This window comes from Carex rostrata, chromosome 1, assembly GCF_964058835.1.
Source record: "Carex rostrata chromosome 1, lpCarRost1.2, whole genome shotgun sequence".
Lineage (NCBI taxonomy): Eukaryota > Viridiplantae > Streptophyta > Magnoliopsida > Poales > Cyperaceae > Carex > Carex rostrata.
In genome coordinates this window covers 14,000,802-14,027,311 of record NC_135918.1, presented here as the reverse complement: position 1 = coordinate 14,027,311, position 26,510 = coordinate 14,000,802, and the positions used below count along the sequence as shown (strand labels likewise).

The window sequence follows — 26,510 nt, the reverse complement described above, 5'->3', positions numbered from 1 at the left end:
GAGGTTATATATTTTTTTTTCCTATTTTCTTAACGTACGCATGAAAGGTTTTTGTTATCTCACCTGTGATATGAAAAAGGGGTGGGATTGAACATTGTGACATCTTGTAGGTCCATCTGATAATTGTCATGAAAATTTGTTGCCGGTACACTTGTGCTTGCAAACCCTGTAAATTATCCCTGCAGATAACCATATATAATGGCTATATGTAACAATTATATTTTATATTGACATAATTGAAAATTAAATATTTCTAAATTTTACCCTGGATATAATATAATCATGGAGTGATCAGGATAACCAGACTTTTCTTGCTGTACAATTTGTACCTAGATAAATAGAAGCAAATGCATATCAAAGAGTGCAATTTCATCTTCGATTTTTAGCGCTGTATCACTTCACACTGCAGTCTTGACCTCAAACAAATTTTGAATTAATTCAACACAACAGTACTGGGAACTACATGCACAGTCAATCTCTGTATGTAATCTTGTGGTTTTGTAAACCTTCATCTTTTTGTTTTTAACTTCTGAACACCTAGTGATTTGTAATTGAGAATAGAGGAGATGCAATTTTCAGAAAAACACGACACATTACCATCTCCTATTCACATTTTGACAATAACTCCACGATAGAACATTCATGAGTTCATCAAACCGCTCTATCGCATCTATTTCTTTGATGTTGAATTATATAAAAGAAGGTTAACTTTTTTTTTTTTTGAGGGTAGGGTGCCAACTTGCCATCTTACATTTTGATTAATAAGAAAGTTTTTTACAGAAGCCCAAGTAGACTTATAGTAACAGCAACATATACACTATTTACATATCACTCTAATATTCCTACGTACTGTGCCGAATTTAAGAAATAACTTAATAGAAAATGCAAGCTATTGTATATAAATCAGCAGTGACTCGCCCATTGTTGAATATTCATAGCCGCCTTGTTACATAGTATGTGGATGGACTTTGATTTATCGTTGAAGATTCTATTGTTCCTCTCTTTCCAGATTGTCCATAGCTCTGCTGCCCATGCTATTTCCCATGTTCGTACATCTCGTGTCTCAGTTATGATTTGCTAAAAAAAAGGTTAATTATATATATAAAAATTTGTGAAACAAAAATATAAAAGATTTTTGGCAGCTAATTAATTGAACTGGACATAATGATATCTAGAAAGGGCTTGGTATGATACTGGTTCACAAATCCATATTTGTTGCTGTTATGAAAACGGATTTATCATAAAAGAAAGGGCTTCGTATGTATGGAAACCGTTAGGTGGATATTAATCTATGCGTTTGTTATTATCTGATAAATTCGGCTACTCAGTAAAAAACTAATTTCCATATTTTCATTGATTAAACTCTCGAACCGGATTAAATCTCAGCGATTCGCTAACGCTAATTACAAAGCACAGTAAGTGTTCTTAACAAGTTTCATCAAAAGTATTTCATCCCTACATCTATTTCTCGATAGGTCGTGAATCGCACTTCTCAGTTGGTATATTCCTATTTGAACTTTTGTCTACATTCGTGTACTACATTATAATTCGACATGATGTCCAACAACTGATAGTTTATTTCAAGTTCCTGCACATCGTTAAAGGTCCGCCATAATTTCTCCGGTTTGGTTAAACTGTCACCCATGTCTTCACTATTTTCCGATTACCAAGTAACCGAACATTTTGTCCATTTCCAGGAATTGGGTGAGCGGAAAGAAATTGAAAATCCGGTTGTTCAATAACCGGATTGGGTATTTTCCAAGATTCTTTCAAAAATTGGGTAGATTTCGTAATTTTGTTTTTTTTTTTGGTATTTATAAAAATTTCGGCAATAATTGTGAGCTAACAATATAAATTTGAAGATGTTTTCTAATTATGGATTATACATTTTCTTTATTTTTTTAAGATTTACTCCAAAATCTTATTCAATTGCTACCAAGTTAAGAAAATAACTGTATCTACACAAATTTCAGAATTTTAAAAGTGAGTTTGCTTTCATTATTAATTGTAGTACAATGAGGTTTACATTTGAGTTTCACGTATTTTATGTTTGAAAAATCATGTAATCTGAATGAAGTGTACAATAATCACATTTTTTTGGGAGCTTTCAACTTAAATGTCACACCATTTGTTTTTCTTTTCTTTTTTTATAAATTTTTTTAGCATTCTTTATAAAAATGTTACACTTTATTCTTTACATGAACAAATCACTTTATTTTTAAAATTAAATTTCTCACGTTTTAAGCCCTATTAGTTACGAATAATTTTAAATGAAGAAAGAATCATTATAAAAGAGTTATCCATCTAAAAAGTATGGTCAAGGCAACTGAATTGGATATATAAAAATATTAATGAAGTGACGTAACTAAAAACATGATTAAAATGAACACTCGCAATGAGTGAGATCAATTTCATTCAACTTGTTTTCTTTTCTTTTTAAGTTTACACTTTTTCACTGCCTAGACTAGTGTTGTAAAAAATGTCTATTTAGACCAATTAATCAACTAATTAGTCGTTAGTAGTGATCAAATTATTACGGATTTTTTTTAACTACACTACAGCAGAAATATCCTTCTCATCACAAAGCTTAGGCAATTGTTCCTGTCATAATACAAAATAGTACAATTGGTCTATAAAACTCACAATTAAATGACAGAGAAATATAAACTGATGCAATGACTTAGAAATAGAAATAAAATCTGTAAAAATGTGAAATTTGACCCATAACTATGCTAAAGACCCTAAGTGACCCTCCACTATGCTAAAGACCCTCTACAATTAGTTTAGAAGCTACAAGCTTACATTCGGTACGTAGAGGAAGAGTTTCCAAGAGCGTCGACCAGCTACAAGCACACAATTTGAATTAAGTTATATTAATGGATTTCTTTCTCCATTTTATGATAGAAAATCTCACAAAAAATTGATCACATCTACCAGTTCACAAAGGAACAGTAACAACTAGCCACCTAATTTATAAATGGAAAAATACAGTATAGGAAAGTTTATCTCTAATTAGTTGACACCTAAATCTTTTCTCGTATAACCACGTGTCAGATTTCGCATTATATATTGATTGTAATCCTTTAAGATTCTCATTATGAGATCTGATGTGGAAACCCCATCTGTCCTTTTAATTAGTTTTCATGAATTTACCAATCTTCTTCACCTGTAAGAGAAGCCAAATTTTATTATTGTTAATAAAACTTGAAAACCACAAGTTATTTATTCATTACAACAAAAGAAAAGAGAAAGAGAGCATACAAATTCATAGACATCATTTCCAGCGCGACTTGCATCAGCATATCTAAGGAGGACAAAATGAGAAACATGAAGCAAGTTAAAAAGATTTGATATATAAAATTATTATCTAATAAGAGATGTCTTATTATCTAACCAAAAAATGATAGTCATTAATGGAACATAAACATACGGGAGTGCATCATGAGCAACATAATCAATTTTATGCTTGTCAATGAACTCCTTTGTGACAACCCATGGAGCATCAGGAATTACCTCATCAACCCACCTAAAAAAACAAAAAGAAGAGAATTTAAAAGCAAGAAAAGCCTTTGTATATAACTCGAAAGTATACCTCAATTAAGTGTCGATTGTTGAACATAAGCCTCAAATAAGTAATTGTTATCAACCAGAATACAAATCAACTTTCTTTGGAAAATCATGACCGAATTTAGACCCAATTCACCAAAAACAGTAAAAGTCATTTTAAGCCCGACTCCAAGTTATAAAATTCAGAAGCCACTTTCTTAATTTGCTTGTAGCATGGTCTCAATCCATCATTCCAACACAATTGTGGTCTGATCTTTATCATAATTTTGATAAGAAATACTCAGTTTAGAAATTGTAAGACTGAGAAAGAAAAAAAAATAAACGGGGTTGAATTGAACAGATCTAGCGGTCTGGAGCACATTGGGAAGAGAAAAAAAAAGACAAAAACATCTCACAATTTCTTGGCTTGGTCGAGCGCTCGTGCATGTCCAAAATGGAATCCCGTCAGCGTAAACACGCACCAGTCAGTCCTACGACGGAGGATTCGGCACGAACACCGCGCGAAGGGTCGGTGATCGATGAAGAGAATGACAGTGGCCCGAAGGAGAGGAGACCGAACGACGGTCGCCGAAGGAGAAGAGAACGAACGACGTTCGGTGTGCGTTCTTCTGCGATTTTTTCTTTTTTTTTGGCTTAGGGTTAGAGAAAACGCGGGCGGGAGGAGATGACGCGCATTTTTGAGGGGAGAACCTTCTGTGACCGGGCCAAATGGATCGCAGAAGGATAAGGCACCGGTCGCAGAGGGACCGTCTCTGATGCTTTTATTTTTTTTCTTTTTTTTTCTTTTTTTGAAGGTCTTCTGCGACCGGCGACTGAACTGGTCTCCAAAAACGGTCACAGATAACTAATTTTACTGTGTAGTGCTAATTGACCAAATCAATTTTAAATTTTAAATTGTGAATTTAGATCTTTGTTGGTTAGGTATGGATTTGATTTTGATTAATCCAAAATAAAATTTTAAAGCCCAAACAGAAAACAAGAGGTGGCATTATCGTTATTACTAAAAATATACCTGCTGTTCTGAACTCTGTAGTTTTTTTTTTTTTTTTTTTTTTTTGGAGTATATGAACTCTGTAGTTGGCAGTAGACGGGAAGAAGCACAAGCATCATTTCAGGACTTTATCCCTACACGAAACATTCTACGGTATCTCACTTAAAATAACCTATCAAAAATAATATAAACGTTTTATACTCCACGTCACCTATTACTTTTTTTTTTATATTCAAATCTATGTAAAAAGGGCATAATCAGATTAAGCAACTAAAGGAGGCTGTTAAGTTTCAACTCTAATTACCCTTTCTAACCACAACAAAACAATACACACACTTCTTTATAAACAAACATTATATTTATATTATTTTTGTTTATTATGTGTGTGTATTGATTTATGGATTATTATATGTATGGTCTAAAGAAAATAAACAAAAATCAAAAGAAGGCATTCATAGTTTATTGTGCATAAAGAATATTTATACTAAATAAAATTTTTATATTTTTATAAAAGAAGACAATGAAGGAAATCATTTTTTTTTGTATTTTTATATTACTTCTAATGTTGAAAATTTATAGACAAAGGTTTAATCAAAATGAATAATTAAAGTATACTTATAAGGCTTCAAATTTAATCAAGTCTATATTTTGAGAAATTAAATTAAGAATATTGTCTAATTATAAACAAAATATCATTTTTGATTTCCTCCAACATTCTATTTGAAAAGCGAATTTGTTTTCATGATTAATTGTAGTACTATTGTGCTAATTATAAAGATTTCCATTTGAGTTTTGTGTCTGTTTTTTTTTTTGTCTTTTCTTTTAAGTCATGCCATATGAAGCGTGAAACTACCTAATTAATCACATTTTTTTTCCGAGTTTTGAACTAACTAAAAAATCACACCATTTGTAATTAATGTTTCATTTTATAAAATCAAATTGTAGAAAGTAACATTTGCATAATTGTGGAGGTATTTAAATCAACAATATTCAAGCAACACATGCATGATAGATCATGCAAAAGCTTATCTTTCTCTTTATGTTTATACATGCATATGTTAATAATTAAGAAATTTATTTATTTAGTCAAATTAGTGTGAATCAAAATTGTTCTCTTTATACATGTGTAATAGAGTTATGGATTTACAGGACTTCATTTTGGGAGCCGATAAGAACTTAGTATCCCACCAAAGCACAATTATAAGCTTATATTGCACATATTATATAAAGCACAATTATAAGCTTATATTGCACATATTATATAAAGCACAATTATAAGCTTATATTGCACATATTATATAAAGCACAATTATAAGCTTATAGCATGTGCCAATTTTAAGTAGTGCTATAACACTATTTATTCACATATTTTTCTAAAGAAGAGAGAGATCAGATCAAACATCTACAAGTGTTACATTCAATTAAAAGTTATGGTGACAAAAGTTAAACCGATATATATATAAAAAGATGATCAAATGTCTCATTGTGTCTCATATTTTATACTTTTATTTTTGAAGTTTAAAATATGTTTGGATTCAAATTTTATGTTATTGTTTACTTTTTTTTTCAAAATAGGTACAAAATCAATGTATTTGGACCATTCAAAATCAATGATTTTGTACCTTTCTAACAAATAGTAAAAAAAGATTCAAAAAATATAACATTTGATATACAAGTATATTTTAATATGGATATAAAGTTGAGCAGTTCAGATTGACAATTTGAATTTTGAATTTTGAAAACTAGGACAAAATATGAGATACGATAAAGCCTAAAAAGCACGAAGTATTTTAACCCCTCTTCATATAAAAATATTGATATGTGACATAACTAAAATCTTGAAGGATTAACATTGAGATCGCCTATAAAAAAGGACCTCTGACCACAACCTCTTCACAAAAAAATGAAACATTTTTTTGGGAATGTTACACTTCTTCAGAAAATTCAAACCGTGCTATTTAAAGAATAACCAATATTCTTACATGTATAGTATATATTATTCACTTTATTTTTTAAAATCAATTTCTCATGTTTCATGCACTAGTAGATACGAATACCATACTCTGGCTATAGTATATAACGTAAATATTTTTGAAATGAAGAAAGAGAAATATTATATAAAAGTTATGCAATTATAAATTATGATCTGAAACTGAATCAGATACATAAAACTATTGATGAAGACACGTAACTAAAAAGATTGAAGAATTTATTAACATTCAATATTGTAGAGATTAATTTCATTCAATAATTCAAAATTTAAAATTATAAATTATGCCTCCATTTTTAAAAATTTTAATAATTCAAAATTTAAAACCTAAAAGTCAAAATAAAACCGCTGGATATGATCTATATCATTTTATCTATTCACATGTAAAAAATTATGACATTTCAATTTTATTTTAGTTGTCATCAAGAGCTTGTAAAAAAAGTACTAATGTGGATAATTTCTAATCGTTGATTTTTTAACTTATTGATTCATATGAAAACAATATTGAATTGTGATAATTTTTTATGAGCACATAGAAAAAATAACATAGATCACATCTAACGGTTTTTATTTTGACTTTTACGTTTTAAATTTTGAGTTATTAAAGTTTTAAAAAATGAAGGCATGGTGGAGGAACAAAATTTCATCATTTCACAGTAGAAAACACTTCCTCTATTAAAATTTCAGTAGTAGAAAAAGAGATATAAAATTGACCAAATTTTAGTTCATAGAAAATTTAGAAAATATTCAATAATGCAATACATTTGTAGAATACAATATTATATGACATTAATATAGTATATGAAAATTAAAACACCATAAAAAAAATTTCTATAAATATATAATTTATAGAAATCATACTTTATTTGACCCATTCATCTGACTATCCATCATGCTTAATTTGTTGTTTCATTTATATTGAGATCAAAACGAGAGATAATTAAAACATATCAGTTGTTGATCTTGTTGAACCACAACTCTAATGTAATTTTTCTGAAAAATGCAATTGCAAGATAGTTTTATTATATTTTTCTCGTTTTTAACTAAAGACGAGAATTATGATCTAACAGTATAAATTTGAAAATGTTTTGCTAATTATGCATTATACATTTTCTTTATTTTTTTAGATTTACTCCAAAATCTTATAATTGCCACCAAGTAAAAAAAATAGTTGTATCTGCACAAAAATGCATAATTTTAAAAATGAGTTTGCTTTCATGATTAATTATATTACTATTAGGTTTTCATTTGAATTTTGCCTATTTTATGTTTGAAAAATCATGTGATCTGAATGAAGTGTACAACTACGTACCCCAAGTAATCACATTTTTGGGAGTTTTCAACTAACTTAAAACTCACACCATTTGTTTTTCTTTTTTCTTTTTATAATTATTTTTATCATTCTTTATATTTTGAAAAGATATATTTCATTACAACTAAACATGTTACACTTTGTTTTTTACATGTAGAGTATAAATCACTTTATTTTTTAATATCTATGGTAAATATCTTTTAAATGAAGAAAAGAATCATTATATAAGAGTTATCCATCTAAAAAATGAGGAGGGTTCAAATGCCTCCATGTTTTTGTGCCTCCATCATGCCTCCATCTTTCTCCATCATTTTCTAAGTTCAAATAGTCGATCTGAACTGCTCAACCTAACCTCCATACTAAAATATGTTTGGAGACCAAATTTTATATTTTTAGGAATTTTTTTACTATTTTTTTAGATAGGTACAAAAATACTGTTTTTAGATGGTTCAGATTTACTGATTTTGTACCTATCTAAAAAAATAGTAAAAAAATTCCTAAAAATATAAAATTTGGTCTTCAAACATATTTTAGTATGGAGGTTAGGTTGAGCGGTTCGGATCGACTGTTTGAACTTCTAAAATGATAGAGAGAGATGAAGGCATGATGAAGACACAAAAACATGGAGGCATTTGAACCCTCCTCCTAAAAAATATCGTGGCAAACTGAATCGGATATATATAAAAATATTAATGAAGTGACTTAACTAAAAAGATTGAAATGAACACTCATTGTGAGATCAATTTCATTCAACAACTTCTTCTTTTCTTTTATTTTTTTAAGTACACTAGAATTATAAGTTTAATCAATTTAAATTGTGAATTTAGATCTTTGTTGGTTAGGTGTGGATTGGATTTTGATTAACCCAAAAATAAAATTTAAAGCCCAAAAAGAAAACAAGCGGTGGCATTATCGTTATTACTAAAATTCATGAGGGATGAAACCGACTACAAAAAATATACTTGCTGCTCTGTTAGGTAAAGATCTTAACAGATTAGTTTTGGCTTTATGCAGTGTGTGAACTATGAACCATAAGCAGCGCTGGTTTGATTCTATAGTCTGTGCACTGCATGAAGCCAAAACTACTCTGTTAAAATCTTTATGCTGCTCTGTAGTTCTGTACTCTTGTTAGTTGGCAGTAGAGGGGAAGAAGAGCAAGCATCATCTCAGGACTTTATCCCTACACGAACATTCTACGGTATCTCACATAAAAAAACCTATTATAAATAAAATAACCATTTATATTCCACGTCACCTATTACTAAAAGTAAAAGTACGTAAAATACTAGAGTGAAATATCTGCTTCAAGAAATTCCTCCTTCCCCATCTCTCTCTCTCAGGAGTGTGAAACAAACAGTGATCTTGACTTAAACAAACCTTAGCTAGGGATCTATAGCAGGATCTAAGCAGAGAGATCCAACATTCGAAATCACTCGGTCCGTTGCTAGATCTTATTAAGTGGAGGTAAATTTGTACTAATTTGAGTGCTAATTTGTGAAATTGAAAGGAAATACAAATGCGAACGCCTTCAATCCTCGCTCAATGTTTGCCTGGTTTGTTACCGCAAGAGAAATCGAGTCACTGTGTAAATATAGTACCAGAAAGAGACTTACAGCATCCTTCTCCTGCAGTTGAGATTGTTCCAGCAAAGGTATTCTTTAATTAATAACACTGGTTCAATTATATATATATACTGGTAAAATTTAACAATGTTGACCTCACAACTGATATTGTTTTCTAGGGGTAGATTGAAATACAACCAAGTGAGCTTTAAACATTGATTTATGGTATTAAATTTTGCTAGATTTAGTGGTACAGTATGTTTCATTTGGGTAAACATTTTGACAGAGCAGTTTTTGATTCATGCGGCACACAAGTCATATGCAGTGCTATTTTGACTCTATTGTCCGTGCATTGCATGAATTAAGAGCTGCTCTGTCAAAATCTTCACCCTTTCATTTTAATTTAAGAAACATCATCAATGTTACAAAACCATGATTGCAATCTAAAAATCACAAAAAGAAAATTGATCTTGTTAAGTAGTGTTGTTCTCTCTAATTAATTTGGGGATTTTTTTTTTGTCAGAAAAAAAAAATTAACTTTTGGTGAGTTTTAACATGGATTGCAGAATGTTCACCCGTTCAAATATGCTGGTGAGAATGTTGAAATGCATGGCCTGAACATTTTCAAGGTATTGTCTTGTTCATATCTCTTTTTTTTCTTCTCTTACTACCTTTTTATATTGAATGTTTTAACTTTGTATTTTGTTTTTCTTATTTTAGGGGAAGGTTAGTGTGGCAGACATAGTTGGAATTTCAAAGTCAGATGCTATGACCTTAAAAAGTGAAGGTGACCGATAAAAACATCTTCTCTATGAATAAATAACTTTATAGGGTTAAAATCAAATTGTTTGCTAATGGTTCTTCGATTTTAGGCACCTTGAAATCATGGGAAAGTTCAATTGACCTTGTAAATGTCTTAAAGAATGAGATACGTGATGGGTTATTGAGCTTTCGGGGCAAAAGAATTCTAGAGGTACTTCTGTTGCCATTTTTATAATAAAAAAGAACATTATTTGACATTTTTTTTTTGTGTTAGTGCAGAGATTTTCTTAACAATATCTACGGATTGAGTTTTTTAAGCATCTGTTATGTGACCTTTAGTTGTTTAGTAGTAAATTTTCTTCAGGTTGCACTTGTAGACTTGTAGTATTGTATTTTTTTAACTTGCTATTTTTTAGTATATGATACCTCAAAAGTTTGATAATTTTGTGCAGCTTGGTTGTGGTCATGGTCTTGTGGGTATTTTTGCTTGCATTAAGGTACTTTCTTTTGCTTTTATTGATTTATTAAGCTACATAATTGTATTGCCAACCAATGTTTCAAGTTTGGTTTCTCAGCTGAGGTTGTGTTAGTTCATGCCAGTAATGGTTTTCTTGTAGTTTGCTCTTTTAAACGAATTAAGTATCATATTTATTTTTATTAAGGCTCAAATTACAAACATTACCTCAGAAAAATGCAGAAGGACCATAAATTCTTTAAACCAATTAAGCAAAACAAATGAGAACCTAAAGGCTGAAGCTGAAATATTATGGTGAATCCTGTGACTGCACCATGCCGTAACATACGAACAGAATTCACATCTCGTCAAATATCTCAAATTTTGAGATCTGTTGAAAATTAGGTCTGTTCAAATTCTTTTTGCATGAATTTCAATGCACAATAATACTTCCCCCCTGCATTTTGAATAGGAACCAGAAAAAAAATTGACCCGGCTTTAGATAAACTGAAAATTTGAGATATCTCAGAGGATACAGACTCATACGGGGGGACCATGTGTGAATACCATCAATCCATTCAGTTATTGACTACATTAAACTCTTTCCTCTTTGATTACTAACAATTACCTCTATTTAGGTTTTCTTTATTTTTGGTAATTTCTCAAGTAAAATAACTCTTGCAGGGCGCCTCTACAGTTCATTTCCAAGACCCGAGCGCTGAGACAATCCGTTGCAAAACAATCTCGAACGTCCTCGCAAACCTTGAGCAGGCACGCGATAGACAGGGTCGGCAACCACCCGAGAGCCCTCTCACACCATCTCGCTACCAACTCCCCTCAGAAGTGCGCTTTTTCTCTGGCGATTGGGATGAGCTCCACACTGTTCTCTCTGTGGTCCCGGCCGAGGGCCTCGATGGGTCCCCCGGAATCACTCTAGGTAGGGTTTAATTTTTTTAAACCAAACCGAGAGAGTTTGGATTCATCAGCTCGGTTTTTCTGGTTAAATGGATCAGTTTGTTTTTAAAAACCTGTTTAATTGTTTGGTTTGGTTTATAAATTTTTAGAACCGCTTAGATCGAACCGACCGAAAAGAGGAGTATTATTCTTTTGAGCTTATAAAAATTTAACTATGAAACTCACTAAACCCTAATTCAATTCGGTGTTGTGAATAAATAATTTTTTTGATCAGCTAATAAAAAAAATTCAAAAAATTAACAACTGTTTATTTTATTATTAATTTTCTAATTTCGGTTCAACTGAACAAACCAAAATTTAGTTTTTATTTGGTTGATAAATTTATTTTGGTCAGTTCGGTTGTATTTTTGAAAAACCAATAAAATCTTGGTTTGTCTATTTTATTTCATTTTAACCAAACTGAACCAATGAACACACTAGGATTCTGTGACGATGATCTGATGGATGGGTGTAGCAGTCAGGACGGAAGTGTGATCGGGGCCGGGCAGACTGGGCAGGAGATGATGGTGGGGTCGGCACGGAGATCAAGGAAACTGTCGGGAAGTCGTGCATGGGAGAGGGGGAATGAAATGGGTGCTGGAGATGGTGGTTATGATATTGTGTTGATCAATGAGATACCCTACTCGGCCAATTCTCTTCAGAGTTTGTATTCACTTATAAAAAAGGTTGGTTACTCATGAGAATTTCAATTTCAGCTTGTATATATATATTTAGGAAAAAAGGACCTCATGTGTACAGTTTTGCTATGGGCAAGTGCCATTAATTTGAGTGAGGCTATGGTACTATGCATAGAGCATGTTAGTCCGTACTATGGATCAATATCTTTGTTTTCAAAGACCAAATAGTAGAAAATGTACTTGCAGACTAAATTTTATATTTTTTAGATATGTAGAAAATCACCACTTTTGAATGGTCTAGAATCTTTAGAATCATTGATTTTCTATGTATCCTAAAAAAAATTAGTAAATTATTTTTGAAAAATGTAAAATTTTATCTACAAGTATATTTTTCCTATGAAAGTAATGTTGAACATTCGGATCAACTGTTTGACTTTGAAATTGAAGATATTGGTCTGTAGTACGGACCATTATGTTCTATGCATAGTACAACAGCCTCACTCTTATGATAATTTGAATTTAAAATGGTAAATATTATATTATGAAATTTAGAAGAATACCTAATTTCGAGGTTTTCGAAGGGTATATATGATAATTAGAAGAATTTTTAGCTCTACTGGCAATTTGTACTTAACATTTTTTTTTTAAATTATAACAGTGTTTGAGGCCACCTTACGGGATAGTCTATCTGGCAGCGAAGAAGAACTACATTGGTTCAAGCAGTGCAGTGAGACAGTTGAGAGCACTAGTAGATGAAGAAGGAACCTTCGGTGCTCATCTCGTATCCGAATCGAGCGATAGAGAAATCTGGAAATTCTTCTTCAAGTAAATAAGTATGGGTAATGAGTATGCATGTATATATAGTGCTTTTAATTTCCAAAGTATTTCCCTTCATTTTTAGAAAATAATGTGATCCCCTTCTACAGTTCAAGCGTTCTCTTTTGTTTCTTTCTTTTGTTTTTGCTTTCTAAATTCTGCTGTGCCTTGTTATGGATGATGTTGATTCAACAAAGAGAATGGATGTGGTTATATATTAATTTACGATTTATGTTATTAAATTCATGGTGGTAACTTAACAACCTTTTGGTTGTGTATCATTATTTTTATATTCTTAACCATAAAAATACTTGTAATGTATAGTTCACTGAGATTAATTTTTCTTTGATTAAAAAAGAAAAGACAGCTTTTGCTTTTATAAAAATAAAGCAAATTCTAGTTACAATACAACAGATCTTGATCTATCAGTGATTAAAATTTGAATGGACTAAAATACCCTTGTTAAGGGTCTGATTGGAACGGAGCAAAATAGCATCAACATGTTGATTTGAACTTAATCAATCTATTTTTTTAAATTAATTGAGTAAATATATGAGTAATTAGAATTTCGGATGGTAAATATGTAAGAGTGAAGTTATGGTACTTTGCAATTTGCGGATCGTTCTATACATTGGATTCATATTTTCATTTTCAAAATTTAAATAATCGATTCGAATCATTCAACATTATTATCATATGTAAATATACTTAAGATCAAATTTTATAATTTTTGAAATATTTTTACTATTTTTTTTTTAGGTGAAAAATGGTCTAACAATTTAAAAGCTTAGATTTGAAGACATTCTAGAAGATGGTCTAACACTAACGGCCTTCTAGACATTCTAGAAGATGGTTTAACACTAACGGCCTTCTAGACATTTTTAGCACCTCTCTTCTTTCTTTTTTTAATTCATGGTAGAAGCTACCAGCAGTATTTTATAAATCCCACGTTCTGGGGAAATAAATCTGTATAGAAGTTGTTTTTTATGCACGAATCTCAAAACAAATAAAAGATTGGATTTAGAATCGTAGAACTCTACAATCCCCTTAGGATCGTAGCAGATTTATGTCCACGTTCTGGAGAGCTATGATTAATAGCGTGCTCAAGTGGTATTGGCCTTTGAAGCATCATTCCAAATTTCCAATCTTTGACGGGACCTTATATTATATTTTTTTCTTAATTTATTACCTTTGCTGAGCCTAATGCATGACCAATTACCGGACTAATTCAATTACCTTTAAAAAAAGAAAAACTACGGACTAATTCTAAGCAAGCATGAGTCATGATAGGAGTTGCCCTAAAAAAACAAAAAGGAGAGGAGCCTCAGAGCATCTGCATCCCTGAAACTTTTGGAGTTTCTAAATAACTGTTAACTAATTTTTAGAAATTGTGTCTCTAAAAGTTTTTAAACCTCCACATCCCCGAAACTAAAATTAGAGTTTCTTAATTGCCACATCAGCAAATAAATTACAAGAGAAAAGAATTTTAGCGAATTATTTAACCACGTCAGAGTTTATAAACGATTTCTTATTAAGAAATTTTAGAGCAAAGTTGTTAAATAAGAAACTCATCTGCATCCCTGAAACTGGTTTAGAAACTGTCACATCAAATTAGAAACTCTAAGAGTTTCAGGTATGTAGATGCTCTCATCCCCGAAAATCTCTATCCCTTTCTATTAATACGATTAATTTCACCCAGTTTTGTGGAACACAATCTAAAATTTAACTTTTAGAGCACGACATAATATACATCATGTGTGTATAATTTCTCGGATTCATAAAATGCTAAATAAATACAATAAACATCAAATATTCATAAAATCATGCAACATAATTATTCAAAAGGGGTGCAAAAACGTTTAAGGAGTAATTTTGTTAAACGTATTCCGGACATATACCATTACTCAATTCTCAAAAAATTTAACTTTATCATCAAACTTTTTTTTAAGAGTGAGTCTATGATACTATGCATATCACGGGTTGTTACTGTGCTACAGCTTTATATTCGAGTTTTCAAATCCTAACGGTCGATCCGAACCGTTCATCTTGTTCTCCATATTAATATGTGTTTGGAGACCAAATTTTACATTTTTTGAAAATTTTTTACTATTTTTTAGATATTTAGAAAATCACTTGATCTGAAAATTCTGGACCATCCAAAAACAGTGATTTTCAATAAATCTAAAAAAATAGTAAAAAAATTTCAAAAAATGTAAAATTTGGTCTCCAAACACATATTAATATGGAGAACAAGATGAACGGTTCGGATCGACCGTTAGGATTTGAAAACTCGAATATAGAGCCGTAGCACGGTAACAAATCGTAATATGCATAGTACCATAAACTCACTCTTTTTTTAATTTCAAATCTAAAATAGATCCAATAAGCGTAGAAAATTTTTTTTTTTAGAACAGACTCGTCTTATTTCTCAATTTATTGAGAAACTGGCTTCGATAAGTTCTCATTTGGTAAGCATAGAGGAACATAGCCGAAATTTTTAAATATACCATAACCTCATAAAAGATAAACCAAACCACCACGTTTTTTGAAAATTTTGAATTTTGACACGGTCACATCTCTAGATGCGGCCAGTTTTTTTTTTCGCGCGGCAGTTCAATTTGAACAAAAAAAACGGGGTGGCCGCATTTAGGGGATGCGGCCCAAAAAAAGGTGGCTGCACCTACGGGATGCGGCCGTGTCAAAATTCTAATTTTTCAAAAATCGTGATTGTTTGATTTATCTTTTTTGAGAATATTGTACATTTAAAAATTTCGGAGAACATAGCAACATGGTGGGCTTCGATCGATACGGATAGAATTGGTGAATTCTTGTTCACCCATAAGTATCGATACTCCTTATGCTTGCATGTATAAGTAACATCAGAGACCTTATCTTTTTTTTTTCCTTGAACATCAGTTACATTCATATTTTGTAATAAAACATCGATGCACCGCTGCTGGGATTAACCTTGGTAAAAAAAAACATCAGTGCATCATCAATGTTTTTATAATATTGAAACATCAATACAATATTTCTAAACTTTAAATAACTATAACTTTTGGTTTTTATCTTTTTATATTATTTATATTAATCAAATGAGAGCTTGACTCTTATTTTTCATCTAAAAAAAAAAAAACTATAACATTTGGCGAAAAATTATGATTTTAGCGTTTGACCACAATTCAGAAAGCTTAGATGGGATGTGCTAAAGTCCTAGGACACCCAGGATGCTGACGCAATCAAAATTGCAAAAAACGTCGTTTAGGAACTCAAACTTCAATTGAATTTTCTGATCCTAAAATATTATGTATTTTTTTATTTAAGACATAAACGACCCATAAATTATTAATTAGGATATTTAATTTGATAATAAACAACATCTTACAATTAAGTACTAATATTTGAAGATTTATTTATTTATTTATTTATTTATGTCATTATATACCATGGTCCGTGAATTGACTATTTTCCAACAATAAAAAGTTTAGGTTCCACATAGATTGCTTGGAATTTTGAGAAAATTACTTGTAAAATTAAAGTTTCAAAATTTTAAAATATTAAGGTGGTAACTAAATTTTTTTTCAGGAATATGACATGTCATAGCAGGTGTGCCTGCTAGGCTGCTACTTCAAAAAATAAAATAATAAATAATAAGTGGGCCGATTAGGTAGTGTTTTGACTTTGAGTCTGGCTAGTATGTCATCAGTGTCACATGACACTAACTTCAAAATTGATTAAATAGACTTTAAACGACTAATTCAAACCGTTCAAACCAATTTACTTTATGAGTGATGCGTTTACATGTAATTTTTTTTTTATATTTTCGAGTTATTTTAGTATCAAATCAAGCGGTAAAACTATTGAAAAATGAATGTATTAAAATTAACTTAAAAACTCACACATTTGACCGTTTAACTTGATTCCAAATAAATACAAAAGGTTATAAATTTTACATGTAAACACACAACTAATGAAGTAGATCGGTCTAAATAGTCTGGATTCACTGTTTAAAATCCATTTGATAGGTTTTTAAGTTGATGTTATATAGACTGAAATGACCCTGATATTATATTAGCCAAACTCCTTCAATCTTAAGAATGAAGTGGTCAAATTTCCTAAAAAAAAAAGAAAAAAAAAAGAATGCCCGGTCTGCTAAGCTAGCTCCTACATAAAAAATAAAAAATAAAAAGCAAATAATAATAGTAAATAAATAACATGTGGGCCGGGTCTCTCCCAAAAGTCAAGTACTGAGTAGTCAATTTTTCCAAAAACAAATGAGGTGAGAACGAATTGGATATTATCTTACGGAATCTAGATCCGTATTGGAAAATTAGATACTAATATTTGATATCCAAATGTACATGTAGACAGCGATACAGATATGATTTTAAATTTTAATTATTATTTGTATTTGAATATTATATATATACTAAATAATTTAATATATTTAATAAAAATAATTGTTATTCATCATTATAATTAGATAAATATTATGAATTTTTGTATTTTTAATATATTTATATATTTTCTAATAAATAATAGAATTAAAAAAATAGATATCCGATCTGTATCCGATTTAATATTCAATAAGTATCCGTATCCATAAAAAACAAAAAATAATATACGGATATAATTTTAATTAATTACCACTGTCGTTTTCACCCAAGTAAGTTGTCAAATTTCCAGCCGCCAACAGGTGATCTGGAATAGTTGTTGTGACCATTCAAATGCACGTGGTGCAAGAACATTGGCTTCTTCCAATAGATAACATTGTTTACGTACATTACTGAAATTCTATATAAGAGAATTGATCGAGTGGAAGTACGTACGTAGTTATTTCCAGAACTGACAAAGAACAGGAAATTAAAGAAGAGGGAGAGAATTAATGGGTGAGATTAAAGAAGATAAATACAGGGATCATATATATGGAGAAGGAGAGGCAAATACTGTATGGAAGTATGGTGCTCCGCCTAACTATGATGCTGTCAACAAGCTCTTTGAGGAAGAAAGGACTCATGTGAGTTTAATTTCCAGCATTTATACACACACACACACACACTCACACACATTTATAAATTAATACGGAATTATCTAAGGGCTCTGGAACTAGAAAATTTTGAACCCAAGTCTCTGCAACCACAAAATAGAACTCTAAAATACCAGACCCATGTAGATCCGCCCCTGGAATTATCTTGTACAAAACTTATATTTGATGATTTGATAATGAACTAATTCAATTAAGTAGGTATGGGAGAAAGGATCATTGGAAGAGCGAGTACAGCGCATGTTGAAGACCTACGAGATGGAAATAGTGCATAAAGTTCGTATTCAGGACTACAAGACTATTGTCGCCGATGGTTTTACGGTCAGCCTCAATGGTACTTCTTTCATTCTTTGCACCCTTTCAATTGAAAAATTACTACTATGGAATATATAGCAGGATCTGGTTTTCAGATAAGTTTGTTGTAGAAGGGTAAAATTGAAAACTTGGAAATGTTTATCACATGGCTGCCGCTGTACCAAGCAACAGCTTCTGATGAGCAATTTAGCTTTTTACTACCAGCAACCTAGCATTACCAGTACCAATTCAGGCTTTTGAAATCTAATACACAGTCTGTGCAATTTGGTATGAATCTTTAGTTTGCTCATCGGGTATGGTTTTATTACATAGGGAAAGCTCCATTTAACCGGGAACAGTTAGGTAAAATTGGTGGTAGCTACAACTTCTTCCTGCAAACATCACTGCCAGATGAACTCAAAATTTACGACTCAAAGAAAGAGACTGAGGAATCATCGAAGAAGGCCTTTGAGACTGTGTTTCCACGTGGTTTTGCAATAGAAATTATCCGCGTGTATAGTGGGCCCCCAAATATAGTGTTCCAGTTTCGGCATTGGTCTTATATGGAGGGACCTTTCCTAGGCCATGCCCCTACAGGGAAGAAAGCTGAATTCTATGGCATGGCACACTTTGAGGTGAAAATAGAATAGTGTTTAATTGTTGCTTTATATTATTTTCCATACCTTGTCTTTTATGTATATACAATTGGTATTTGTGGTTACTAATTTGTGTATACTAATTAATATGTGAAGAAAACAAGCATTAGGGCTTATTGAGGGCATAACTAAAGTACAAGCAATACCTAATTAAGTTTTTTTTTTTTAATATGATAGGTAGATGACACATGGAAAGTAAAGAAAGTCGAATTCTTCTACGACCGTGGAGATCTTCTCTCCGGGCTTATTGAGGGCCCGTTGTTGGAGGGATCAAAGACAGAAACAGGTTTCTCTTCTGTGGGTTGCCCTATGATGAAGCAAATATAAAGATCAGAAAATATTTCAGCAATGGTTCTTAGCCTGTCTACGCTCATGTGATTTGTGTCAGAATAATAGAGCAAACAAGATGGTTGAATAATTATGCATTGGATATTAATATGTATGTCAATTCTGAATTGAAGTAATAATTTCTCATATTATGGGATCATTGGATGCTGTAAGAGAATTCTAGTGTTTTAGTTTGCATGGAGTTAATTTGTGCGCTTGTTTAAGAAAACCTAATAAATGATTCGAACAGATATATTTTAGATAGTATGAAACATCTATATTCTAAAGTGCCTTGAAACTGCTATACAATATTATTCGAATGATGCCTTCTGTGTGTGCTTGTGTGATAAAAAAGAAGAAGAGATGATCTCTGTAAACATAAGAAATGATGAGAAATATTGTTACCTATTGCTTTCTATATATGATACAGAAAGCAGGTTGCTGGGACCCTCTTTTTTTTTGTGTGTGTGTGTGAAGTTAGCAGGCGAAATACCAATGACCAAATTATATAAGAAGATCCCAACAAATGAGAAAAACTAACTGAAATCATCTAATTGGAAGAAAAAAATAATGAACCAGATTGTTGCTCTTATCTCTAATTCTCAACCATAATTATTCCGAGGAGTTCAAACCAATACTAGATCTAGATGTTAGCAATATGCACTATTTTAGATATAAACAAAGGCACATTACCTTATCAACCTACAAAGGATCTATTTAGGGGAAAGGTTGAAGGCATGTAACAGTGCTTCCATCAACAAAAACTGGAAAATATAATGTGTACATAATTCAATTTAATGCAGAACTGGTGGCCTCATCTGAGTTTGAAGACTGGATTATGCCATATCGATTTCTAATCTCATAGGTTCAGTCAGGCTAGTATCAGAATGCTACCCGGCCGTCTGCCAGAATCCGTATCCTCTCCGGTATTGCAGAGGATCACCCTCACTTTACGGTTTCAGATTCAATTTCAACCGGTTTGGTATTCGGGCTGCAATAGGGGGCAGTATTTTTGGGCTTTGAGATTCGTGCCAAGTTAAAAAGAACGGTTCAGATCTAGTAATTGTAAAAGATTCCCTTACCAGGTATTGGAGAGGATGTGAATTCCGTCTGCCAGTGGGAAAAGTTGCTTCAGTGGTATAATGAGAATAATTAATATAATTCAAAGGACCAATACAGTGCTATTTTCAATGTGGAGAACGCACGATTAACTAACAATTAATTTCAACACGGATTCCCATGTGCACTCCGCCGCAAACGATCGATGCACTTGCTTTCTCTCTAGTCTCTCATCTGTGTGCAGGGTCATGTAGCGTGTTTACCACTATATTGCAAAATCCGCGTCCTTATCCTTTCTCCTTCACTTTGATTAAATGCGGCACGAGCTTAACAGGTTTATAAAACGATCAATTGTTGTCTTTAACGTGAGCGCTCTCATCCTTAGCCGTGACAATTTTGACTATCCTTTCGTGCCACAGAAGATCCCAAGTAGAAATCAGAAAAGGTAGTCGAAAAATCAGAAGGCCTGTCACTGTTGTAAAAAATTCTATCTAATCGGCGATTAGTCGTTAACAGTAACAAAAAACGTTACGAATCGTCTGTTTTTCGTTTATATTGTCAAATTAGGCCAATTAGTTGGTCATTATAATTATTATTATTTTTTGCATGTATATGTTATATGTATTGTACTTTTCTTTGTTTTATCTGACTTTTTCTAAATAGCAATTTTATAAAATTTTATTATTTAACAATGAAATTAAGTTAAAATAAATTCATTTGATAAGTGTGATAAGCTACATTAATCATTTTTAATAATTACAAATATATTCACATAACTTAATAAAAACGTAAAATTATCCACAAAATTCCGATTTATCGCTTAACGGTACTCCATCCATCCAAGTCGACAGCCGGGTTATTACTTGTCATAAGGGTAAAGAGGTTTTTTATAGGTGAAAAGGCCCGTAGGCTAGGTAATTAAAGAGAATTTAGACAACAATAATGGTTACCTTCTAAAATATAAATAAGGGTGTCAATGACATTTTTTTAACCGTTTACTTGATCCGTATCAATATTCAACAAGGTGGGTATGGGTAAGGTTTTTTACGTTAACTTATCGGGTATGGATAATTTTTTTTCTTTTAGCTAAACGGGTAAGAGTACGGCTAATTATATAAAATAAAATTATATGATAATGTTTGAGCAACAATCTGTGATGGTAAACTTTATTTGTGTTATATTTCAAATAATAATATTTGAATATCACTAATTTTTTTTTTTTTTTATGATGAATCTGCTAGTAGCTACTAGTATGCACTAATTGTTATTATGTCACATAGCATGTTTGACAAATAATACATTGTAAATTTTTATTTGTCCTTAAATTCCTTATTTACAAATAATGCATTTATGGTGAATGAAACTTACCAAATAAATAACAGCTTTAAATAGAGATGAAATCGGTATAAAAGATATTTTTTTCTCGATATTGTGATTTTAGCACATAAAATAGCTTTGGAATATAGGTGTTTGATTAATTCTTTTATTATTTACTTATTTTAGGCTTGCAAGTAGAAATAACTAAACTCAGCTGAGAAGAGGAAACCATGTATTCAGCATTTCAAATAACAAACGTTGCACAAGTTACAATGACAAATCTCAAATGATCCCAGACCAAGGTTAACACAAATAACTAAAACGGGTGTTATCATCAGATTGGTACGGGCCGATAATGTACGGCCATCCCAATTGTAGGTTGTGGGCAACCCGGTTGGCTGGTACAGTAAAATCAGGGATCTGGCAAACTAGTTAAAAACCAAATATATGGATCTGTTACACTGTTCGTCTCTTTTCAAATTTTGTTTGCTATCATTCATAGTTAGGCACTGTTTTTCTTTTTTTATGTGTTTCTCTGTGACAATTAATTCATGAATACTGAAATACCAGGTGATAGTTGAATGGTATGGTTTTTTGTTTGATCGAGAAATTAAGTCCTAATTAGCTTGCTACTCTCCCAGTTGTTCAATTTAGCACAAATTCCTGCTAGAATTATGCAATTCAGGCCTGAATGCCTTCAATTGAGCAAATTTTAGCTCGAGTGAGTTTTAGATGTGCTCAGTTTAACAAAATTGAGTGTTTAGTTAGTCTTCTGCTATTCAGCACTAAATAAGCTAAGAGATTATTGAATTGGTGATCAGGCTGGAACAAAATCTATGATTTGGTTCTTGCTTTGGTCCTTAATAGTGGTGCTAATTTTTTTCTCAAGTTTCATTTATGGCATTCTTTGTTTGTCCAATTAGTTAATTACTTTTATACAAACTGAAGCAAGAAGAAAATGATACATTTACCAAGAGAAAGCATTCCGGACAATGTAATATTATACATGAAAACAAAAAGATTACATAAATAGAAAGGTAATAGCACTGAGAAATTAAAGAGGAAATAAATTAATATTCAAGTGTTGTGAGGACAACACTAGTTAGATAGCTGATGATAGCAAAAAGAATGAATTCGGAAAAGAGATGCTTATAGATGCTTATTCTATCACAAATTAACCAGAAGAGACATTGTAAAACTCCTAGGTTGTTGTCTAGAGGTCGAGGTTCCTATGCTAGTATATGAGTTCATCCCTAACGGTACTCTATATCACTATATCCATTACAAAGAGTAAGAATTGCACATTTCACTCGCAACCCGATTGAGGATTGCACATGAATCAACAGAAGCACTTGCCTACTTGCACACTTCAACATCTCCGCCGATTTTCCATGGAGCGTCCTTATCTATATTGAAGCTTGTGTGGCCAATTTCTATGTCATGGTGGGATTGTTCACCGAGCAGAGTCTCTATGTCAAAGTATGAAGGGTCAATAGTACCATTGCGAAAAAACCGAGAGCACACAAGCTACATGGAAAATCGGTGGAGATGCTGAAGTGTGCAAGTAGGCAAGTGCTTCTGTCGATTCATATGCAACCCTTAATCGGGTTGGGAGTGAAATGTGCAATTCTTGCTTTTTGTAATGGATATAGTGATATAGAGTACTGTTAGAATGAACTCATATGCTAGCATATGAACCTCGACCTCTAAACAACTACCTAGGAGTTTTGCAATGTTTTTGTGGTTAATTTGTGATAGAATAAGCATCTTTTCCAAGTTCTTTCTTTTTGCTCTCATCAACTATCTTATACTTTTTTATGGAAACCTTTTCATCTCTTAGAGTTCCTTTGTAGACAATTCATGGCCTCCGTGGCCAAGAATATTGGCACTGTCAAAATTGTTAGTTGCTTGTTCTACTTGTTGCTTTGTGAAGATTGTAAAACCAAACCCCTAATTTGATTTAATCTTCTCCAACAGAATCCACCCTCCGTGTTGTTGGAAGTACTTATCTTTTACTTTAGAAGAAAAGAAAAAATCTTCTCTCCAGGACCACATATATACCAACAGCAAGAAATGATAAAGCGGCAATACCATCACAAGTTCCTACAATATTTAGTGCACTAAATACATTAATCAAGTTATTTGGTTGTAGACTTTCTACATTATCTATATAAAACATAATTTCTTGAGTATATTAACAAAATAGAAGACAATGAGATGACCTAACATATATGCGCTACATATGTCCTGGCAATAAAAATGTCTTGTAGTTACTTCTTCTATAATCTAATTTGTATCTTCTTTTTTTAAAATTTCACTTTAAAAAAAGGGTATATTGTATTTACTCTATATTGTGGTCATTTATTATGATGTAATATGTTGTTCTATTTGTTTTTTTTCCCCCCTCTATGAGACATGTTACATATTTTATATATTTCTATTGATATTGCACTAGCTAGTTGTTTATGTGTAAAGTCTTTTTGCATTAATGTAACTTTGCACAAAACACTTCTATTACTTTTCACTACATTTTAAGCCAAATACAATCTTCTTCTTCTTTTTTTTTTCTTTTTTTTTTTTTTTGCGGAAAAAAGTCTTCAAGTTTCCAATTCAAGTCAGCCGCTTTATACCGAGTCGTCTCAGTTCAATTCAACAAATTTATGAAACAACATGTCAATCTCTATTCAAGTTCTGAGTTTCAAAGGTTTAAGTCCGGATAAAATAAGTTTTTCAGATTGTAGGGCTCATGATTTTGAGTTAATCGTATTCGGTATGGTTTGACTTTGGGTTAATGACTTTGTATCAGATTTTGCTGACTCAAGCTAAGTACGCAAAATTTAGTTTTAGCAAATTATATTTTTTATTTATCCTGAAAGAAATCCTTACTCTCTATTTCTATACTTGTAACAAGATTAGAAGTTCATGAGAGTTATTTATCCCGAAAAGGTAATACCTATAATTGGTGCCACATTGACTTCGCATTCTCTCATATTGTTATGCTTATTACGCCAACCGAAAGGACAAGAGCACCGATATTCTCCTTCAAAATTGTGACACTTTCCTCGCTTTGAGCATGCATTTTGGTTGGCACATTCGTCGATATCTGCATAAATATACCATAATATCTAAGATACCTACATGATGTGGCAGACACCACAAAGATTATAATAAAAAAATAAAAACAAAGAGAGCAAGAGTAAGAGAAAGACCTTGACAGCATCCATCAAGGTAAGGATTGCCTTCATATCCATCAGTGCAGTTGCAGAGATATCCCTGATCATTGACAGTCAAGCAATGACTGTTACTGCTAATGCATGCATAGGTGGGTTTGTGTCTGAGTGCGATGTTGCATGATGGAGTGTCAAATTTTGTTCCTATGGCCCAGTCGATCACCATTGGTAGAGAAGCGTCATACAGCTCATCGGTGGTGATGTAAGTGGTGTTCAACTTGAACTCAGCATCCTCAACCAACATAGCATAGCTGCAACAAGTAAATTCGAGCTTAGAGTTGTTAGAACTCTCATCAAACCAGACTACCAAGGTAGATGTTCCTTTGGGGATAGCTGTCTGGCAGCAACCGATTACAGAGCATGACCTGTCAGTCAGGCTTTCTAGGTTACCGCACCCCAATACACATACTCCCTTGTACAAATTGAGATCATCACCCTAAGAAACATTGACAAATGATAATGTATCACAACCAAAAACTTTTGTTTCTCGCATGGTTATATCTGAAAGATGATTTACCAAAATCCATTATCGTTGTTGCAGTGAACGATAAACTACAATTTCTTACATGTGTAATTATCTTGCCAGAGTACCTCTCTACCGGTGGTACCAGGCGCATTGCTAAATGCAAATTTTCCTTCTACCCTTTTGTTTGTGTTTCCCCCATCTTTACTGTGCAATTGCTTAACTGCCAATTAATTGCAGCAAGACCACATATTCTTTGGTTTGATATGGGGAAAATAGGTGGTAAGAGCAATGTATGTCAAAAACATTGTATTAGATGACCGTGCAATGGTGATCTGCACGACTATTAAAGCGGGCCCCGTGCTCTCCACCTCGAGCCGGATTAGCTCAGATCCCAATCAGACGGCCATGATCTCAACATTTACTAAGTGTTACAGTTTGTTTTCATTTTTGCCCATGTCGGCTCATCAGTGTTACAATTTGCCCAATCCACTACAAGATCTGAATAATGTTTTACATAAAATTCAAATCAGAAACAAGACTATACCTTGTACCAGGATCAATCGCTTTCAAAGAGCCTTGATCTGAATCAATCACCTCTTTCACAGTCGCAGCCTTCATCAGCATTTCTCTCTGCGTGTGGTCCCCATCCGAACAGTTCCTCGCCAGAAAACCGACGAACCCCTCCTCACGAGCAACGATACCACTCTCCGGAGGTCGCAGAGAATGGCGGCAGAGGCCTTTGGAGACTCGGCGATACCACTCTCCGGAGGTCGCAAAGAATGTAATCCTCTTTCTTTTTAGTGCCCAGTAAATTCCGAATTCGTATCAGAAAAGATAACAAAATATTTCTGTTTGGATCTGGACCGTTCAACTATTAAAGTAGCACACTTTTTGATTCCGATCGGACGGTCTTGATTCAAACAGAAATATTATGTTACCTCGGAGAATATCGATTCCTAAATTCCAACCACTTTTCTTTTTTTTATATTATTCAATAATATTTTTTTATTTATAAAATGCTCTTTTTCGATATCTTGTGGGACCCTTGTGTCATTGATATATACTGGATAT

The 26,510-nt window shown here is 32.2% G+C and overlaps 3 protein-coding genes and 1 long non-coding RNA gene across 5 annotated transcripts; 2 read left to right on the top strand and 2 right to left on the bottom strand.

Moving 5' to 3' along the window:
* Positions 1-46: 46 nt before the first annotated feature.
* On the bottom strand, positions 47-686 carry LOC144547045 (uncharacterized). The gene is made up of 3 exons (XR_013508993.1): positions 598-686; positions 265-329; positions 47-179 (listed from the first exon to the last, which is right to left on the bottom strand). It is a non-coding gene; the product is annotated as an uncharacterized LOC144547045 (long non-coding RNA).
* An 8,519-nt stretch (positions 687-9,205) lies between these two features.
* LOC144559880 (S-adenosyl-L-methionine-dependent methyltransferases superfamily protein) lies at positions 9,206-13,319 on the top strand. Of its 2 annotated transcripts, none has more exons than XM_078309036.1 (8): positions 9,206-9,511; positions 9,989-10,051; positions 10,143-10,209; positions 10,295-10,395; positions 10,637-10,681; positions 11,323-11,575; positions 12,034-12,278; positions 12,889-13,319. In XM_078309036.1, exons 1-8 carry the CDS (start codon positions 9,377-9,379, stop codon positions 13,057-13,059), a joined length of 1,080 nt encoding a protein of 359 aa, XP_078165162.1. In that variant the 5' UTR covers positions 9,206-9,376; the 3' UTR covers positions 13,060-13,319. The 2 variants fall into 2 exon arrangements, with proteins under 2 accessions (XP_078165162.1, XP_078165169.1); XM_078309043.1 differs by having other exon boundaries at positions 9,225-9,511; positions 9,946-10,051.
* A 4,545-nt stretch (positions 13,320-17,864) lies between these two features.
* LOC144559870 (pathogen-related protein-like) lies at positions 17,865-19,620 on the top strand. Its single transcript, XM_078309024.1, has 4 exons — positions 17,865-18,063; positions 18,292-18,424; positions 18,718-19,019; positions 19,218-19,620. The coding sequence occupies exons 1-4, from the start codon at positions 17,932-17,934 to the stop codon at positions 19,365-19,367; spliced, it is 717 nt and encodes a 238-aa protein (XP_078165150.1). The 5' UTR covers positions 17,865-17,931; the 3' UTR covers positions 19,368-19,620.
* A 3,069-nt stretch (positions 19,621-22,689) lies between these two features.
* LOC144559859 (wall-associated receptor kinase 2-like) lies at positions 22,690-26,223 on the bottom strand. The gene is made up of 4 exons (XM_078309014.1): positions 25,984-26,223; positions 24,953-25,224; positions 24,697-24,846; positions 22,690-23,846 (listed from the first exon to the last, which is right to left on the bottom strand). The coding sequence occupies exons 1-4, from the start codon at positions 26,061-26,063 to the stop codon at positions 23,761-23,763; spliced, it is 588 nt and encodes a 195-aa protein (XP_078165140.1). The 5' UTR covers positions 26,064-26,223; the 3' UTR covers positions 22,690-23,760.
* Between the last annotated feature and the right edge of the window lie 287 nt (positions 26,224-26,510).

Coding starts and splice junctions, on each gene's coding strand:
- LOC144559880 (XM_078309036.1), top strand. CDS start 9,377: ATGCGAACGCCTTCAATCCTCGCTCAATGTTTGCCTGGTTTGTTACCG. Junction 10,052..10,142: donor ATGGCCTGAACATTTTCAAG/GTATTGTCTTGT, acceptor TTCTTATTTTAG/GGGAAGGTTAGTGTGGCAGA. Junction 10,210..10,294: donor TATGACCTTAAAAAGTGAAG/GTGACCGATAAA, acceptor CTTCGATTTTAG/GCACCTTGAAATCATGGGAA.
- LOC144559859 (XM_078309014.1), bottom strand. CDS start 26,063: ATGCTGATGAAGGCTGCGACTGTGAAAGAGGTGATTGATTCAGATCAA. Junction 24,847..24,952: donor CCTTGATGGATGCTGTCAAG/GTCTTTCTCTTA, acceptor ATATTTATGCAG/ATATCGACGAATGTGCCAAC. Junction 23,847..24,696: donor CAATGTGGCACCAATTATAG/GTATTACCTTTT, acceptor TAAATATTGTAG/GAACTTGTGATGGTATTGCC.
- LOC144559870 (XM_078309024.1), top strand. CDS start 17,932: ATGGGTGAGATTAAAGAAGATAAATACAGGGATCATATATATGGAGAA. Junction 18,064..18,291: donor TTGAGGAAGAAAGGACTCAT/GTGAGTTTAATT, acceptor TCAATTAAGTAG/GTATGGGAGAAAGGATCATT. Junction 19,020..19,217: donor ATGGCATGGCACACTTTGAG/GTGAAAATAGAA, acceptor TTAATATGATAG/GTAGATGACACATGGAAAGT.